The following is a 19078-nucleotide window of genomic DNA, read 5'->3' as shown; positions in this document are numbered from 1 at the left end:
TTCTTTCTGAAAAGCTAAGTACTGAATGTAATCTAGATGCTTTATTGTAGTATGTAGACTGATAAAGCACGAAATTGAAAGCTGCAATACCGGGCATGCCGCGTTCAGGAATGGTGAAGCTACAGTTATTGGCCTTTGGGTTTCCCAATATTATGTTTTTTGTTCAATATGAAAATGGTGAAAACACACTCGCTCCTGTATTTTTAAGATTCATACAAACATCTGGACTTGAATCTGAGGAGAAATCAGTTGTCTGCGAACAGCAGGGTTAGAAAAAGCTATATGATACATTTTTGTCTAGAGTACAGTTTTTTGGTACATCCGACTCTATCAAACAATGTCAATCTGTGGCTGTTTTAGGTACTGCGTATAATGTTCTGTTTTCAAACAAATCTATGAACACCTGCTGCGGGTAATGCAAGAAGTTGACCTGTTTTTATTCTCTTTCAGTCCTACTTTGTCACAGACTATGATCCTACAATCGAAGACTCCTACACCAAGCAGTGCGTTATCGATGAACGAGCGGCTAGGTTGGACAGTAAGTCTTCGAATCGTGCACTATTGAAAATAATCCGTCTACAAGCTGTGATCATGCAAAACCTTGAGTAAAAGGGTAGATTGAAAACATTTGAGTAAATCATTTCCTTTTGGTCACTATTATTTTTAAAGTAATTTATTTAATTTTACGATTATGTAAAAGTAGTTGATTAATGTAAGCGCTGCATTAGGAGGTACTCCATATCAAGAGGGGTGATGCCGAAACGTAGGAGGTGCAAAAAGGGTGAAACTATGGTGGGGGTCCTGCCAGTCATGATATAGGGCGACAGAACCCTCAGGTCTTGCTGAGACGCACATTACGTGGGTGGGTGTTTGGGTCATTGAAAACCTTGGGAGGAGGCCAAACGGAGGCCATCTGTCCAGCATAAGGGACACCACATGGCCATACTCTGCCTGGATGGACAGGCCATTTGGTTCTTCGATCCACCCAGGTTTTTCCAACCAGGCAGTGCAATGACTATTCGCACTGGCGCTCGTTAACTGTCTTTACATCTTTTACTCTTTTGCTACTCTATACGTTTTATGGGGCTGCGTTCACTTTTCCATTAAAACACTGGCTAATAGAACTCTTTACCTTGTGCCCTATCTGTATTTGGACATGTTTTCTTTCATCCACACGCATAATCAATGCAATTGCCAAGGGACTTGTCAGGTTTGAAAAAGGACGACAAAGGGAAGTCAAAGACATAATCGTCGAAACCAAGCTTTAAGCCGGTGATGCATCGAGAAAGATCTTGATCTGATGAAAAATCGAGGGCTTCGATGAGTAGGGAACCTTGCCCATTGAGGCTTCCATTAAAAAAGCACAAGAAGTCGACGACATTGACGCCTATGCTGACTTTGGTGGTGGTATCGAAGTCAACGCAGACCAAGGCAATACAGACTTTGAGGTCATTGTCGATGATTACTCCAAAAATGCCAAAGGCAGCGGCGGTAAAGGAAAAGGTTTTCAAACCTTCACCTAAAAAATACTTTACAAAAAAGTCTTTATCAGCCATCTATGAGGAAGAACAACCCTCTGATAATGCACCACCTTTTGGGCTAGAGCTCAGCACCCCTACCCAGAAGAGCTAATATCTGATGAGTCCAGATTAAGGGAAGTATATGACAACCTGTAGTCACCCAGTGGGTTAGATACCGCTCTCGAGTTAGTTTGGCAAACCAGATTCAACAGAACATGCTGGCTCCTCATATAGGAAACTAATGAGTAAGGTTATAGAGTTTTTGAGCTGGAGCAGTCCTACTCCTTCTTTTGAATAAGATGATATGACAGACATCTTGGACCAGGGTCCCCAGAAAGACCCAATTTTACCTTTCCACACTGCACTAAAAAAAAGGGGCTCTGCAAATTGGGAGATGCCAGAGACTGCGGCTGCAGTAAATAAAAATGTTGCCAAAAAATACAGACCATCCAGCAGCGACCCAGAGTATCTGACTAAACGCCCAACACCAGAAAGTTTGGTGGTTCAGGCTGCTACATCTACCAAGCAGTCAGCATACCCATCCATCCCTCCTGATGGGGATAAAAAGAGAGTGGATGCCTGGGCAAAAAAAAAGGTTTTTATGGATTATGGTATTAAAGTCAACAAATGTGACTTGTACTTTGTCAAGATATGTTTACCCTGTGGGACTGCGTAGCTATGACGGCTGACCACATCCAGGAGGGAGTGGGGGAGACCGCTTCAATGATGGTAAGGAGGCAATGGGTGAATTTCTCCAGTCAGGTTTGGATACTGCAGACAGCATCAGCAGATCCATGGTAGCTAGCACAGTGTTACACAGATTTGCATGGTTGTGTAAGTCAGGGTTTGCACCAGATGTACAAGATAGGCTACTCAACATGCCCTTTTTCATGGGTCGAGGCTGTTTGTCAGCAAGGGGGATGAGAGTTTGGAAAAGCTGCCAACCTCGAAAGCGGCGGCGAAATCCCTTAGCGCCACCATAGCCTTAATACCCCTACTCTGACTTTTCTTCTTGTAGGGGTAAGTCCTTTTGATTCTACTCCTCAATTGGAAGAGGAGGAGAGTGGTGGACGAGGGAGAGGTGCTAAGCCAACCCAAGCAGTGGCACCTTTACCCTCAACCACTGATTCAGCCGCCTCTAAACCACTCTGAGGCCTTGACTCACAAGACTCCGGTGGGAAGCAAACTTACTCAGCATCTGAATGAATAGGGAGGCATTACCTCAGATGCTTGGGCACTGGAAACTGTGTCCCAAGGTTACTGCCTGCCTTTAAAAAAAGGCCTCAGGATCATCCACCGGGGAACAACTCTTTCAAAATTCCTGATCTGCTCCTTGTGTGGGAAATTTTGACCCTGCTAGAGAAAGGTGGAATAGAACATGTACATGTAGCGGAAAGGAACAAGGGTTGGTATTCCCCATAGGTTCTGATTCCCAAAAAGGACGGAGGATTGAGACCCATCTTGGATTTAAGAAACTTGAACAAGTTCCTCAGGAAGGACAAGTTCAAGATGGTTACCCTTTCTGAAATCCTTCAGGCTCCAACTCCAAGACTAGATAGTGTTGCTGGACCTTCAGGGTGCTTACTTTCATGTCCCTATCTATCTCAAGCACATAAAGTACCTGAGGTTTGCGGTTCTTAGCAGTTTCGAGTTATGCCACTCGGGCTGACCACTGCCCCAAGGGTTTTCACCAAGTTGATGGCAGTGGTGGCAGTGCGTCCTGGGAGAGGGGAGGATTCACGTCTACCCCTACCTGGAAGATTGGCTGATCAGGGCTCGTTCACCCGAGCAAGCCCGGGAACATCTCAGTGTAACCTGCCACTCACTCCACAGACTGTTTTATCCCTCAATTACAAGAAGTCCCACATGATACCACCTCACATACTCCAATTCATTGGAGCAGTCCTGGATGCTTCCTCAGGAAAATCCTCGCCAGGTGAGGTGAGAGCTCAACACATTCTACAAATGGCTACCAAATTCCAGAGTGCATCTTCCGGTCTTCGCTTTTTTGAGGTTGCTTGGTCTCATGGCATCCTGCATGTTCCTGGTGCCAGAGGCTTGCCTGAGAACAAGATCCCTCCAATGGGCTCTCAGGACTCAATGGTGTCAGTTTTCAGACAGAGTGTCAGACCACCTGAAAGTTCTGAGCAGAGTCTCTCTGGACCTTCTGTGGTGGGCTTGCAAGGACAACATTCTCAAGGGAGAATCTTTTTGGCAGCCATGGCTGGAGATGACATTAGTGACAGATGCCTCACTCATGGGGTGGGGAGTCCACACCAACGATGTGACAATCTGCAGTCGTTGGTCTCCATCAGAGTCCAAACTACATATCAACCTTTCCCTCAGTACGGGTAAAGAATGTCTTGATAATGACAGAAAAAACAGCGGCCATGCACTACCTCAACAAGAGAGGAGGTGTAGGGTCACTACCATTGTACAGAGAGGCAATGCAGCTCTGGTTCTGGGAAATTCAAGAAGGAATTTCTTTATCGGCAGCTCACCTAGCTGGAGAGGAGAACACAGTGGCGGATGCTCTGAGCAGGAAGAGCACAGCCTTCCACGAGTGGAAACTACCTCAGGAAATCGTTCAAGAGATCTTTACCCTTTGGGGAACCCCTCAAGTGGATCTGTTCACAACTAGTGTCAACCAGAAGTGTAAACTGTTCAGCTCCATGGACTATACCCCAAGAGGAGCACTAGGGGACGTGTTCGTAGAGCACTGGGAGTTTCCACTCCTGTATGCATTTCCTCCAGTCCCCGTCATTCCTCATGTGAACAGGAGTCTGAGAAAGTTCGGAAAACCCATGATCCTAATTGCTTCGGGTCCAGGCGGACGTGGTGCCCAGACCTTCTGGACATGTCCATCCGCCCTCCAATACGTTTTCCACTAAGAGAGGATCTTTTCTCGCAAGAGGAAGGTCGGGTTCTCTATCCAGAGGTCAAGACTCTCAGCCTCTACGCATGGTTTCTGGGAGGTTCAGATATAAGGATTAGGACCTTCCGGATGACGTAATGGAGATTTTGCTTTCAGCCAGAAGGTCAGCAACAAAATCTTTGTACCGCTGCCATTGGAACAAGTTCAGCAGCTGGTGTAGGGAAAAAGATTGTGGATCCCTTTGTATGTGACACACCTCTGGTGCTTTCCTTTTTGTTACATTTGGCAAATCTGGGGCTCCAGATTAGAACAATTGAAGGTTACCCAGCGCACTTTCTACTTTCTAGCGCTTTTCAGAGGAGGATTCATATTTTCAGATCCCTCTGATTGTTCAATTTCTAAAAGGCCTTACTAATGTATTTCCACCCGTTCCATTCAATGTACCTGTGTGGGATCTCAATCTGGTGTTAAGATTTTTAACACGCATTCCTTTTGAGCCCCTACACTCATGCCCATCAAAATTGTTAACATTAAAAACTATTTTGTTTTCCATAAAGACAAGGTTATTCTCAAGGTGAAACCTTCTTTCTTACCCAAGGTAGTCTCTGACTTCCACCTGTAGCAAAAAATTAATTTACAAACATTTTATCCACCTCCCAATCCGGGGAAGGAGGAGGAAAGGTTACATAGACTGGACCCAAAAAGGGCTCTCAGTTTTTACATATCCAAAATCAATTCATCATTGGCTATACTGGCCCCAAATTGGGTCCAACTGTTACTAAACAAACCATATCCAGATGGATCATCCTGGCTATTGGTAAATGTTGCACATTAGCGGGCAAGGATCTGCCAAAAGGCCTAAAACCACATTGCACAAGGGGCATGGCAATATCTTCTGCTCTTCAAAGAGGTGTCCCAGTCATAGACCTTTCTTCAGCGGCCACCTGGTCGTCTATTCATACTTTTGTGAGACATTACTGTCTGGACTCATCTTCCAGTCAGGGAGGACAATTTGCAAAAGCAGTCCTTCATTCGGTCCATGATAAGAACATAAGTTTAAAATTCGTACTCTGACCACCAAATTATTACTGCTTTGGGAGTCTATCATAAAATGAGGAATACGTGGGCAGACGCAATACATTCGAAGAAAAAGTTACTTACCCCTGGTAACGTTCTTTCAATTAGATGTCCCTCCCACATTTTCCTCATTGCCTCTCCAACCTACCCCGCTGTACAATTTGTGTTCTTACACTTTACGCTTTCTGTGAGCCTACGGTCTATGGTACGCCTGGTAATCCTCTTCAGTAGGGGGGGGGGAAACAGAACTGAAGCCAATGGACGCTGCATGCGCTACTTATACTGATGATGACGTCGACAGTCGAACGGAGGCCCTCGAGGGACATCGATTCGACTAGAACAGCACACAGCGCCCCCTGTTGAAAAAGATTTCCAAAGCAGCTGAAGCTGGAGAGATAATTATGATAAGATGAGGAATACGTGGGAGGAACATCCAATTGAAAGAACATTACCAGGGGTAAGTAACTTGTTCTTTAAACATATCAGAGCTTTTCTGGCTTTATCAGCACTTGCCGTGGACACATGTTTTATTACTTCAATCCATGTCAAATACAATTCAAAAGGGTTACATAATGGTATTGTGCATATTACTTGTGTTTACATGTAATACATGTCATATCAAATGGGTCTGAACTCGCATGTGTGAATATGCGTCTTGCTATGTGTTTGCTAAAATGTGTCAAAATCAATCGGCATTAATGCACATCGGTTACAGGCATATATAGCTTGCTTTTGTTTGAAATCTGTTCAAAAACTGGTTAATTTATATAATATTTGACGCTGAATGCGAACCTGCATATCATACACCAATCTCAGCAGCAAGCGCTTACCTCAAACTCGAGCCACATGAAATTCAAAAGTGATATTGACAAAAGGCATTGTAGTGACTAAGTTTCCTTCTTCTAATGTCTGCTGTAATCCCATGTATACCTGGCAAGATGCTTCACCTCCAACAGAACATGTGTCGGAATACTGTAGAAAAAGTTGTTCAACTACTGAAAATGGCCTTTCAGCTGCTAACAAAATTGTACCATCTGTTAGAGGAAATGGATATCCTTAGTAAATCTCTTCCTGAGATATGTTCTGTTGCTTGACTCTCTTAAAACCAGTAAGGAATGCCCTTTATTGAAATAATCCACACTTGCTCCTCATGTTCAGCTCTCTTGGTGTCCTACCATTTCTGTGTAACCTGTTTTAGATGATGGCACAAAGACTGCCGCTTCTGATAATCTACTGCAATCATTGCCTAAGTAATGAAGGGGGGGTCTCTGTTTGCTGGCCCTGTTGTATCAATGTGGTACTTAATAAATTGATAACAAGCTTCACATAGCCATTTTGGGATACAAAGGGGTGTTTCAATGTTGATAAACCAGTTAGTCTTGCCACCCATAGGTTCCATGCACCCATATAATTTGAGATTACTAAAGGTTTCTAGGTGTGATGTTAATCTTGTACATGGAAATTATTGGAGTTCTGATTGGTGTGAGATGGGCATGGTATCAAGAGAGATGACACAGACAACAGATATACATTTCCAAACAAAGCTTTATTAATAATCAGGATGGTGTAACACCTAACTAATCCTATGCTATGGTGGGATTTTTCCCTGCCTAAAGAAAGTTAAGAAAGTCTGTGTCCACAGGTCCAAATCAAATGCCTATCTGTGTCAAAACCTATGCTTGCCCTCACAACTGCAACACAATCTAATGGGGAAATGTTCTCAACCAAATATAAGTGTTCAGGTTCAATAAAGTTCCAATGTAATTTCGTTTCAAGGAGGTTTGATCGCATTCTGAGGTTATCTTCTCTAGAGTCACAGGTTTTACAGTTCACATCAAAATAGGGTCTTGGGTTTCCCTTCCCCAAGTTCAAATGTAATCAAGTTAATACAACACTGTGATCTTGAGACTCCCTTCCCCAAGATAAACACTCTCCCGTTCTTTGGTTCTCAGAGTTCCCTTCCCCAAGATGTATACTGAGCAGTTGACTTGTTACTTCTGTTCACAAGTTCACACAAGGTCTATTTGACCTGTCCTTTGGTTGGCTTCACCAAGGGCATACACTTGTTTGCTGCCTTTCTAATATTTTGTGGTTTCTGGTCAAGGCACTGTTATCAGACCACACGGTCCACCCATTACAGGTTATGCAACCAGCAACCACATGCCTTGTCTGTGATTTGATTCTTGATGTTGGCAATGTCAATGTTTAGAAAATGTCCTGGTCTAGGTGCAGTTCTCAGACCACACAATCTACCCATCACAGGTCACTCAACCATAGGTTTCCCCAAAGCCGTTGTTCAGAAATATTCAGGACAACTCTTCAATTTCCTTATGACTTTCACATTATTCTTGTGTTTTTCTGGCAGTTGGTCACTTGAAAGACTTGATTATCCCAGAATGTTTATGCAGTATTTAGCATTTCAAAGTCTGATCAAGTAACAACTTTCTTTTCATTCAATTATTCATAATAGCAACATTCACTTGGTTTCACTCAAACCACGACTTTCCTGTTGCCCAATATTCAGTAAATGTAATGTTGCGTTGTATTTATCAGGATAACGCCTTTTCTCCAGCATGGGGTCTGGCATGGATTCACATGCTCATGAATATTCCCCGTCCTCAGGCCGGGAATCCTCGCTATAGAAAAAAATCAGTATCCGTTTCCTTTCTGATCTGTCTTTCTTAGTAGTAACCAATCACTGGTCTCTGGGTCATACTGCCCCCAGCCAATGACTCCCCTCTCCCTAAGCCCCGCCTCCGGCAGCCATCCTCAGATTTTTACCGCACGTTCAAGTGTTGGGAGTCCTCGTGCTGTAGCTCTCAAGCTTTTGCTGCGTTTTCGCGCTTTTTCAGGAGATTTTTCAAATTTTACGGTTAAATAGAGCCTCAAGCTCCACCGTTCTACATCCGATCAACGGGGATCCGTTTCGGAGTTTTCTACGCCCCTCAAGGGTGAAGATTTCGTCAAGTTACGCTTTTGGAGGATTCCAGAAGTTCCGAGGCCTACCCCGGACATGGCCCAGGAGAAAGGAAGCTCGACGGCCGGGAAGCTTTTCAGGACCTGCTTTGGATGCCAGCTTCAGAATGTTTTCAAGGAGGACGAGCATTCGTTATGCCTCTACTGTCTCCATGAGGACAAGACGCACAAGGAGAAGGACTGTGCGTTTTGTGGGAACATGTCGGAGAGGACCATGAAGGACCGCCACCTCCGTCTCGCCAACTGGCTGGAAGGGAAGAGCCCGTCAGGCGAGAAGAAGAAAAAGAAGTCTGAGTGGTCTTCTAAGTCCTGTGAGGGCGCCCCGGCAACGGGGGCCCAACAAAAGGCTAAGCACCGCGAGTCCGCGGGCTCCTTGGCTGCCAGGCAGGGCGCATCCTCCCCGGCGCCATCAACCACGAGCCAACGCTCTGGCTCGGGTAAGAGGAAGTCCGAGAACCCGGCAAAGCTTCTGGAGAGGCCCCGGTCGATCTCGAAGTTTCCGGCAGAGGGGGAGCGAGGCTCGGACCCTCCCCCCAAGGTGAAGGCGCCAGGCGTCCAGAAGGTGACGATGGCCTTAATTCACCCTGCTAACGCCTCGATTGAGGATGTCGCCGCGGCCCTGGCTCAGCCTGAGGAGGCTACACCAGTGGAGACGCCTTCAGGACCCAGAGTCTCCCTGCCACCGCGGAGGGAGTCGTCTTTCAGGCCCATTGAGAAGACCCCCACGAAGTCCTCGTTGGAAAAGGTGGGGGAGGGGCTGGTGGCCATCATGGATACGGACACGACCTCTGAAGAAGAGCTAATCGAAGTCGTGGAAGAGGCCCAGCCCATCGGGAGGGATCCCGATGAGGGCAACGACGAGAGCAACGGTGTCGCCTACAAGGCTCCTCAAGAGCCCTCGCGCCCGTCGTTTCTGGCGCCGCAGGACACCTCAGTGGCCATTTTGTCAGCGATTCAGTCCTTATGCTCGGAGATAAGGACAAGGTTGCCCCTTCCCCTGATGGAGGTACCTGATCCAGACCTGACGGGGGAACCGGAGCCAGGACCTTCGGAGAGTCCACTGCATAAGAGGAGGAGGACGAATCCTACGCCACCTCTCCCACCTCTGCGGCCTGCTCTGCCTTCCCCCCGGTCTACTACCCACGGGGATGATACAGGCACGGACACGGCTACGACAGGTACAGATGACGACGGAGGCGACGACGGGACGTGTCCCCCGTCGCCCCCTGCTCGGGCGTCCCCGCCCGACGAGATTGGATCCTTTCATGCCATGATTTCCAGGGCATCTGAGCTTTTTCAGCTCTGCCCAGAAGAAAAGAAGAAAGAAGGGTTCCTTTACCAACGGCGCAAGGCTAAAAGCTAGACGGTCCTCGCCGTACCGCTTCTTGATGACATCTGGGATGAGGAGCTCGCCCTCCTCAAGAACCCTGCCACGGCGCCGGCAAAGAGGGACTGGTACGAGAAGAAGTACCGGGTCCCCGATGCTGCCCCCTTGTGCTTTCGGGCACAACCTACCCCGGATTCGGTCTTCTCGGCGGCGACAAAGAAGAAAGCTGGGGGGGCATCGGCCTCGACATCAACTTACCCGCGGACGGTGAGGGCAGGAAGTTGGACACGATGGGACGACGGATCATCTCACCCGCCGCAACGACTATTAAGGCGGCCAACGCCCTGGCTATCGTAGCCCGTTACGACAGGGAGTTGTGGTTCAAAATCGCCCCTCTGTTAGACTTCCTTCCGGACGCCAAAAGGGCTGAGGCCCTTGAAATCCTACAGGAGGGGGAGATTGCGTCGGACCACGCCATCACGGTGACAACGGACATCGCCGACACCGGTTTCCGTCAGTTGGGCAACAGCGTTTGCTTGAGACGACGAGGATGGCTCAAGGCCACGGATTTCCGCCAGGACGTACAAACCAAGGTTTTGGACATGCCCTTCGACGGGAACAACCTGTTTGGGAAGGCGGTTGATGAGTCCCTTCAGGCCATCAAGACAGACACAGAGACTGCCCGCGCACTGGGAGTGCTCCAACAACAACGGCCATCCTTTCGGAGCTCCGGAGGCAGACAAGGTGCCTCCAAGGGATCCGGCAGTGGCTCCTCCACTTACCACCAAGCGGCAAGATCTTCATCCCAGGAAGCCTACAGGGGATGCGGCAAGTCAGGTGGTGCCCGTCGTCATCGACAAGGAGGTCAAGGAGGCCTCCAAACAAGATTGAACCGACCGTGGGGTCGGGCCCCCGCCGAAGCACCCCGGTGGGAGGCTGGCTGGCGAGTTTCGTCAGCGTGTGGGAGTCCATCTCCACCGACCGTTGGGTGCTGGACGCCCTGGCCCAAGGGCACGCCCTCGAGTTTCAGAAGAAGTGCCCTCGCGTTCCACCCATGGCCAGGAAGGAAAATCACGTCCCTAAACTACTGTTGGAAGTAAGGGCGATGCTCAAGAAGAGTGCCATCGAGCTCGTCCCAAAGAGGCTTCGGGGCTCCGGAGTTTACTCAAGGTACTTCCTCGTAAAAAAGAAGACAGGAGGATGGCGCCCCATCCTGGACCTACGACGACTGAACAAGTACATCAAGGCACAGAAGTTCCGTATGGTCACCCTCCAGCATGTGCTGGGACAGCTGGAGGAGGGCGATTTCATGTCGTCGTTGGACTTGGAGGATGCCTACTTCCACATCCCCATTCTAAAAAGACACCGAAAGTTCCTCAGGGTCGTGGTTCAAGGGCAGCACTACCAGTTCAAGGCCCTCCCGTTCGGATTGAAGTCGGCACCCAGGGTGTTCACCAAGTGCCTCGCACCGGTGGTGGCGCGGCTGCACCTACAGGGGATCCACGTCCACCCCTACCTGGACGACTGGCTCATCCGGGCAAGGACAAGGGAGCTCGCCGTGGAGCACACTGCGAAGACCCTCCAGCTGCTCACGGACCTGGGATTCTCCATCAACTTTCCAAAATCCCACCTGGTTCTGTCGCAAGTCGCCCTGTTTCTGGGAGCCAAGCTCGACACAGTGGCACGGCTGGCCTTGCCGTCGGAGGAAAGGACCAGGACTATTCTGGGCAAGGTGCAGCGTCTGCTGGCCACGGACATAACCAGGGTAAGATCTATCAAGTCCCTCCTTGGGATGATGTCCTCCTGCATTTATCTGGTGCGCCTTTGCAGGCTTCGGATGAGACCCTTACAGGAGTTCCTCGATGCCCGCTGGATCCAGTCGACGGGCAGCTTCGAGGACAGGATCCCTCTCAACGAGAAGTTCCGTCAGGCGATCCGGTGGTGGGGTACCCGCTCCCATCTGTTGGCGGGCACGGACTTCCAGACCCCAGCTCACCAGGTGACGGTGACGACGGACGCCTCCCTGGAAGGTTGGGGGAGCACACTCCGGAGATCTTCACGCGAGAGGCCTTTGGCTACCGGAGGAGAAGTCTCTCCACATCAACATCTTGGAGCTCCGCGCGGTGTTCTGGGCCCTCAGGTCTTTTCTTCCGTCCCTCAAGGGCAAGGTGGTGAGGATCTTCACCGACAACAACACCACGATGTTCTACATCCGGAAGCAGGGCAGAACCAGGTCCCCGGCCCTATCCAAGGAAGCCCAAGATCTGTGGCATTGGGCCGTTGCCCAGGGGATGTTTCCGGTGCCTCTTCATCTGGCAGGAATAAAAAACATGATCGCCGACTCACTCAGCAGGGAGCTGCGCTCGTGCCACGAGTGGGAACTACGCCAGGATCAAGTGGATCGACTCTTCCGACGATGGGGCGAACCCCAAATCGATCTCTTCACGACGGCGACGAATTCCAAGTGCCAGAGGTTCGCTAGCAGGTTCCCCCAGCCGAGGAGCATGGGCGATGCTTTCTCGTTCCCCTGGGACGGCCTATTTCTTTATGCGTTCCCTCCGCTGCCGTTGCTGCTCCGGCTCATCAACCAGCTCAAGAGGTCCCGGTGCAGGATGATCCTCGTTGCACCGGCGTGGCCGAGACAGATCTGGTTCCCGGACCTTCTGGACTTGTCAACGTCCCCACCAGTCAAGCTGCCGACGGACGCAGACCTTCTCTCCAGAGAAGGGGGCGCCTTTCTTCACCACAACCCGGAGTCGCTGAACTTGCAGGCCTGGCTCCTGCAGCACTAGAGTTTGGAGGGTACGACATCCCAGCCGACTGCAGAGAGGTTCTTGCAAAGGCCAGGGCGTCCTCAACTCTCTAGTGCTACGGACATAAATGGAAGAGGTTCTCTGTCTGGTGCCGTGCACAGAAGATTAACCCTCTGCGGATTACGGCCCCTCAAGTACTGCCGTACCTACTGTCGCTGGCCAAAGCTGGACTGGCTCACGCCTCAATCAAAATACATCTGGCTGCAATCTCCCGATATACCAGGACGACGGGACGGGCGTCCTTGTGGTCTCATCGCCTGGTGAAAGAATTCATGAAGGGACTATTCCGATCATTCCCGCCGGTGAAGGCTCCTGCCCCAGCGTGGGAGCTTAATGTGGTGCTGACCAAGCTCATGGGGCCCCATTCGAGCCTATGCATTTGGCAGCTTTGAAGTTTCTGTCATGGAAGACAGCTTCCCTCGTGGTCATCACCTCCGCACGACGAGTGGGAGAGATCCAGGCCCGATCTTGCAAGCCTCCATACTTGACTTTTCATGACACGAGGGTGGTGCTGAGGATACACCCATCCTTTATGCCCAAGGTGCCGTCGGACTTCCACCTCAACGAGCCCTTGGTGTTGCCAGTTTTCTTCCCGTTGCCTTCGTCGCATGCTGAGAGGACTTTGCACTTGCTGGATGTAGCTAGAGCGCTGAAGTTCTACGTGGACCGCACGAAGAGTTTTCGGAAGATGTCACAGCTGTTTGTGAACTTTGGGACTGTGAATCAAGGGAAGGCTCTCTCGAAGACTTCCATTTCCAGATGGCTCTCCGGCTGCATCATGCACTGTCACCGGTTGGCAAACCGACAGCTGCCTGGCCGTCCAAGAGCCCATTCGACCAGAGCGATCGCTGCTACCACGGCGTTCCTGTCTGGTGTGCCCCTGCTGGACATCTGCAGGGCTGCAACGTGGAGGTCGACGCACACCTTCACAAGATTCTACTGCATCGATCGGGACTCCAGGGAGGAGTCCAGGGTCGGCCAAGCAGTGCTGCGCAACCTGATCACCTAAGGTGAGCCTGGTGAGGAGGTAAGAGTTGCTTAATGTTGAGTTGTTGTATTGCTTAATGTTGAGCCTGTTGTCACCTCCCGTGGTTGTGCATGTGTGTACTGCTATGTATTCTCTTATTCATGAGCATGTGACTCCATGCCAGACCCCATGCTGGAGAAGGAACAAGTTCCTTAACTGTAACTGTTGTTCTCCAGCATGGGTCTGGCATGGATTCACATGCGAACCCTCCCGCCTACCCCTCTGCGGCTCTTCACTTGGTCATACTGCCACTTTACGTGCTACCAAATCTGAGGATGGCTGCCGGAGGCGGGGCTTAGGGAGAGGGCAGTCATTGGCTGGGGGCAGTATGACCCAGAGACCAGTGATTGGTTACTACTAAGAAAGACAGATCAGAAACGAAACTGATACTGATTTTTTTCTATACCGAGGATTCCCGGCCTGACGACTGGGAATATTCATGAGCATGTGAATCCATGCCAGACCCATGCTGGAGAACAACAGTTACAGATAAGTAACTTGTTCCTCATTCACTTTGTTTTCAGTAAATGCAGTTTTAAGTTGTGCAGACTTGAATAGTACCTTTTTTTGAGTTCGGTATTCAGAAAGGGCAGTTTTAAGTTGAGTGTTTGAATAACACTATTCATTTACTTCGGTATTCAATAAGTGCTTCATTTCATTTTGTCTGTGGACCGTTACCATTTCTACGGTCCCTTGTACCACTCTGGCGTTCCTAGTGTCTCCTGACCCTTACCGGATCTCTGCAGCTCTGTATGGTCGGCTTATCGCCAACCGGGAAAACAAACTCGCCAGTTCGCCAGGTGCTCCACTCAGCATACGCCGGCCTTCATGCTTGGCTCCACCTCTGCTCCCTGGCACCACCTGCTGTATGCCTTCCCTCACAAGGGTTCCCAATCCTGCACAGTCACCTCAACAACACTCTCGTTATCTCTGTCGGCATGTCGACTTCTCGCTTCTCCGCACAGCAACTCCTCGGTTCTCTGTTCCTTCTGTGACTTCACCTCCCATGCGCTTCTGATTTCCACCTTTTTATACTCTCTGCTACTACTAACAGGCTGCAGGTGAAATGAGGTACACTCAATTGCCTGACCCTGCTTGAGCCGATTAGTGTGACATGTCTGATCCTTATTGCTACCTGACTTCAGACCACTCTTCTTGGTCCCAGTACCAGAGTGGTGTTTATAATAGGAACTCTGCACTTCTCTTAGTTTCTTCTTCTCAGTACTTAAGAGAAAACTACAGGGGAGGATGGGCTGAGATTGTCAATATCCCATAAAGGATAAGGGAGGGGAGGGAAGGTCAATATCAGGAAAGGCCGAATACCATGTCTCACCTTCAGGCACCCTCTCTCTAATCCCCAAGGACCCCCCACTTAAGTGATCCTCCCACGCTTGTCCACCCCCAGGGTTGGGATCCAAACATGATGGCCCCTTCCCTGGCCACCTGAACAGAATATCCCTGGGGAGTAGATGTGAGAGTGCCATTGGGTTTCTCACATTGGGCAGCTGGACATGTCATGTCTGTAATGTATTATGTGTCTGATAACCAGTTGTAGCTCAGAGTGGAGAGCTTTAGGAATCGCACCCCTCCCAAAGCCACAATGCTACCATTCGCACTAGCAGTACTGGAGCTGGAGGACATGCCTGCACTGCTACTCATTGAAGAGGCAGAGAGCCAGAGTATGCAGCAGAGGCGAAGGAGGAGAAGGAGGGGGAGAAGGAAGACGAGAATAGGCCAGCAGATACCCATTGTGCAGGCAGTTGTACCCCGCAGGTAGCCACCAATCCCTTGCCTAAGGACCAGCCCATTCAACCTAACACCCGCTCAGATCCACACCCTGTACCGGCTGGACAGGGACACCATCACCACAATAGTGGACCTCATACATGATGAACTGGTGAGCCTAATCAACATCCGGACAGCCATCCCCCTCCTTGTTGAAGGTAGTGAGTTTGCTACACTTCCTTGCCACAGGCACTTATCAGCACACAGTGGGGCATCTGCATGGAATCTCCCAACACTGTTTCTCCCGTGTGCTGAACCAGGTGCTAGTTGCACTCCTGTCCCACGCACGCGACTACATTAGTTTACCACGTACTGCGGCGGAGGTGAATGCAACCAAAATAGCATTCCATGAACTTGCAGGCATGCCAGATGTAATAGGTGCGCTCAACTGTACACATGTGGAGTTGGTTGTCCGATCATGCTGTGGAGGTAATGCACCACAACAGAAAGCTGTACCATTCCCTGAATGTACAGATGGTGTGCGATGCATGCAAAATAATCACACATTGCTGTGCAAGATTCCCTGGCTCCACACATGATGCCATGGTGCTGCACATCCACGCTGCCCTGCTACACGGAACGGCACGCTGAACATTGTACCTGGCTGTTGGGTGAGTCTAACCACAGGGGCATGAGGGGTGTTGAATGGGGGGGGGCAGTTACCAGCATAGGCAACCTGTGTGCTGGGTGGGCCATGAGGGGCGTTGAATGGGGGGGGGCAGTTACCAGCATAGACAACCTGTCTGCTGGTTGGGCCATGAGGGGCATTGAATGGGGGGGCAGTTACCAGCATAGGCAACCTGTCTGCTCGGTAGGCCATGCGGGGCATTGAATGGGGGCAGTTACCAGCATAGGCAACGTGTCTGCTAGGTGAGTCTGACCACAGGGCCATGAGGGTTGTCGGAACATAGCATAGGATTGCATACATGATGAGAACAAGTGCACACTGCATGCATTAATCCATCATCACTCCTGCAAAAACCTGTAAACATTATCAGGTATGCATTGAAGTGCAGAGAAACTGGGTAGGGCAGTCAAAGGCTAAGTCCGATGAGGTATTACACCTAGCAACCTCATCATTCCCAACCAGCACAACATGAAACAACACAAAATTAATGGAACTACACCACACACAGCATACTGGGTGCCTCCAACTGTGACCATCGTAAATGAAACAGAATGCGCAACACAACTATTGCATGCAGATGTGTAAGGCCTTCACAGAGGTGTCTACATGCAATCAACAGACACAGTGGCAAACACCAGCACATGTATCGGGAACATCACAAAACATGAACCACATGTACCACAATGCACCACTCTGTAGTGACAATGCATGAAATGCAGATCTCAGCAAAGCAATTCACGAGTCATGCTGCCCTGCCAGAGAGAATACCATCTGCCACACAGAGAAATTCAGTCACTGCACTCAGTCCACAGGTACACTGCAGATCAGTATGCCTGTCATGTCACCTTAAGGGACACCTCCAAGTACAATGGGTCAAGTATGAACATTATTATGAATATTATTGACTACCACCAAGATATGATTGTGAGGTGTGGGACTCATCCAACATAGTTTCGTTCCACCATGCTAACACACCCAGCCGTATTACAGTAAACCAACCCTTCACATGTGAAAGATACCACCAATTGATATCTGACCTATTCATATGTGGGAAGGCGTCGATGGATGTGTACATGGAGACCTGTATATGTAGAATGCATACTGGGGATACCACTGTATTACATGAATCAAATCGGGCATATATGTGAGTTGCCACTGTATATGCTCAGCTCATTTGCATTGGTAACACTTCAATGAAATCTGACACCATTATGGTCTGTTGTACTCAGATTATGAGAGTGCGGGTTCACATTCAACAGGCCATGTGACAGCAACTGCACCCATCCCCCCCACCCATGGATCAGCCCTAAGTACACTTACTGGGTGCATACAGAATGACACATGCCATGTATAGTTATTAATCACTGCTTAGTTGCCTTTCAATATCAACACTGTACAGCTAGTGCTAGTCAGAGGCGTAGCCAGGATTGTCTAACAAGTGGGGCCTGAAACTAATGTAGTTGGACCCAGTGCCACAAAAGTAACCATCTGTAAAGGCCCATACAGCACTGTTGAGTGGGTATTTGCAGATTTTGGGTGGGCCTTACCCGCTCAGGCCCTACCCTGTCTACGCCTCTGGTGCTAGCATGGAACGACCAGCTTAATATCAAGTACTCTTTCTCTTGCTCCCATGCAGGTGATGACGCATATTCCCTGATGGCTGGCTCATGACCCCAACAGGCAACCACACAACCGGCACAAAGAGGCCTACAATCGTGCACATGCACACACTCGTGTCCCCATCGAGCAGACATTTGGCCTATTGAAGGCCTGGTTCCGCTGCCTCAGCAGGTCGGGGGGGGGGCACCCTCATTTATGGTCCTGAGAAGGTGGGCAGAATTGTACTAGTATGTGCCATGCTACACAACATGTGCATCTAGTGCAACGTCCCCCTGACATGATGCCACCTGAGGATAAGGATGAGGATGAGGACGATGCTGAAATTCTTCTGCGCCACAATGTCAATGGACGACGTGCAACACAGCAAGATTTAATTGACCGCTACTTTTGTAGGACTGTAAAGAACATGGCACTGGACACTGTACATGATTAAATAGACACACGCTCAAGAAGCAATGTCCAGTCATGTAAGTGTTGCAACGCCAGGTGTATTGAATAAGGATTACCTATGTACATATGTGTATTATTAACCTAACACTACTATCCTGTTAAATTGACCCCACACCCCCTCCCCCACTACCCCCACACCCAATGCCCCAACACCCCCTCCCCCACTACCTCTTCCCAACTACTCCCTCCACACATGCAGTAGTCCCTTTTCCTATTTATGCCCCCTTTTTGGAGAATGGGGCTGAGGCTCTTGCAGTGATTCAGTCGCTGCTATAGACTCTGGCTTGAGCTGCAGGGTGTTGTGCTGGAGGATGGGCCGTGTGTTGTGGTGATGTACTGTTGTGCAGCGATAGCGGTCACCAACCTGTCAATTGACTCTGCCATATTTGACATAACTTGGTTACCCTCTTGCACACGCCTAGCCAGGTGGTAGACACCCTCCATGGCTCTGCCAAGCAATCTATGCATGTTGCGCATGGAGTCCTGCATTGTCTGAGTTGTGCCTCTGTGATGTACTTGGTCACCAAGGCGTGCATTGCCTGCTGCCGCCCTTCCATTGAGTGAGGTGCCCCTCGATGTCCCTTATGTGGCTCAATCCTGGCAGTGGCAAGGGAGGTGGGATGAAAGGGCCTGGTGGAGTGAACACAGCTTGGTTGTCAAGTTCACCGTCGCTAAGTGTCTCGGGCCCACTTGCCTCCACTGTGCTGTTTGCTCCGGAGCCATCTCTTTGTCTGCTCGCCTGCCTGGGCGGCGTGGATTCTGCCACCTCATGCTGGCTGTACACTGGGGAGTCTGCCTCCTCCTTCTGGCTGTACACTGGGGAGTCTGGCTCATCCTACTGGCTGTGCAACGGGGATTGTGCCTCCTCCTGCTGGCTGTCCAGTGGTGACTCTGGCTCATCCAGCTGATGTGCCTGCTGGGCCGCAGATGTGGCCTTACTGGCAGGTTTAGTGGACGGCCAGGGGGTCCTTGCTGGCAGG

The 19078-nt window shown here is 49.8% G+C and overlaps 1 protein-coding gene across 1 annotated transcript in view; it reads left to right on the top strand.

Moving 5' to 3' along the window:
* The window catches only part of RRAS2 (RAS related 2), a 301207-nt gene that overhangs the window by 192901 nt on the left and 89228 nt on the right, over nt 1-19078 (top strand). Inside the window, exon 2 of the mRNA XM_069623733.1 lies at nt 451-538. Within this exon, the coding sequence (XP_069479834.1) occupies nt 451-538 (88 nt within the window). The remainder of the gene's footprint in view (nt 1-450; nt 539-19078) is intronic.

This window comes from Ambystoma mexicanum, chromosome 11 (genome assembly GCF_040938575.1).
Source record: "Ambystoma mexicanum isolate Mex_15411 chromosome 11, UKY_AmexF1_1, whole genome shotgun sequence".
Lineage (NCBI taxonomy): Eukaryota > Metazoa > Chordata > Amphibia > Caudata > Ambystomatidae > Ambystoma > Ambystoma mexicanum.
This window is presented reverse-complemented; position numbering and strand designations above follow the sequence as displayed.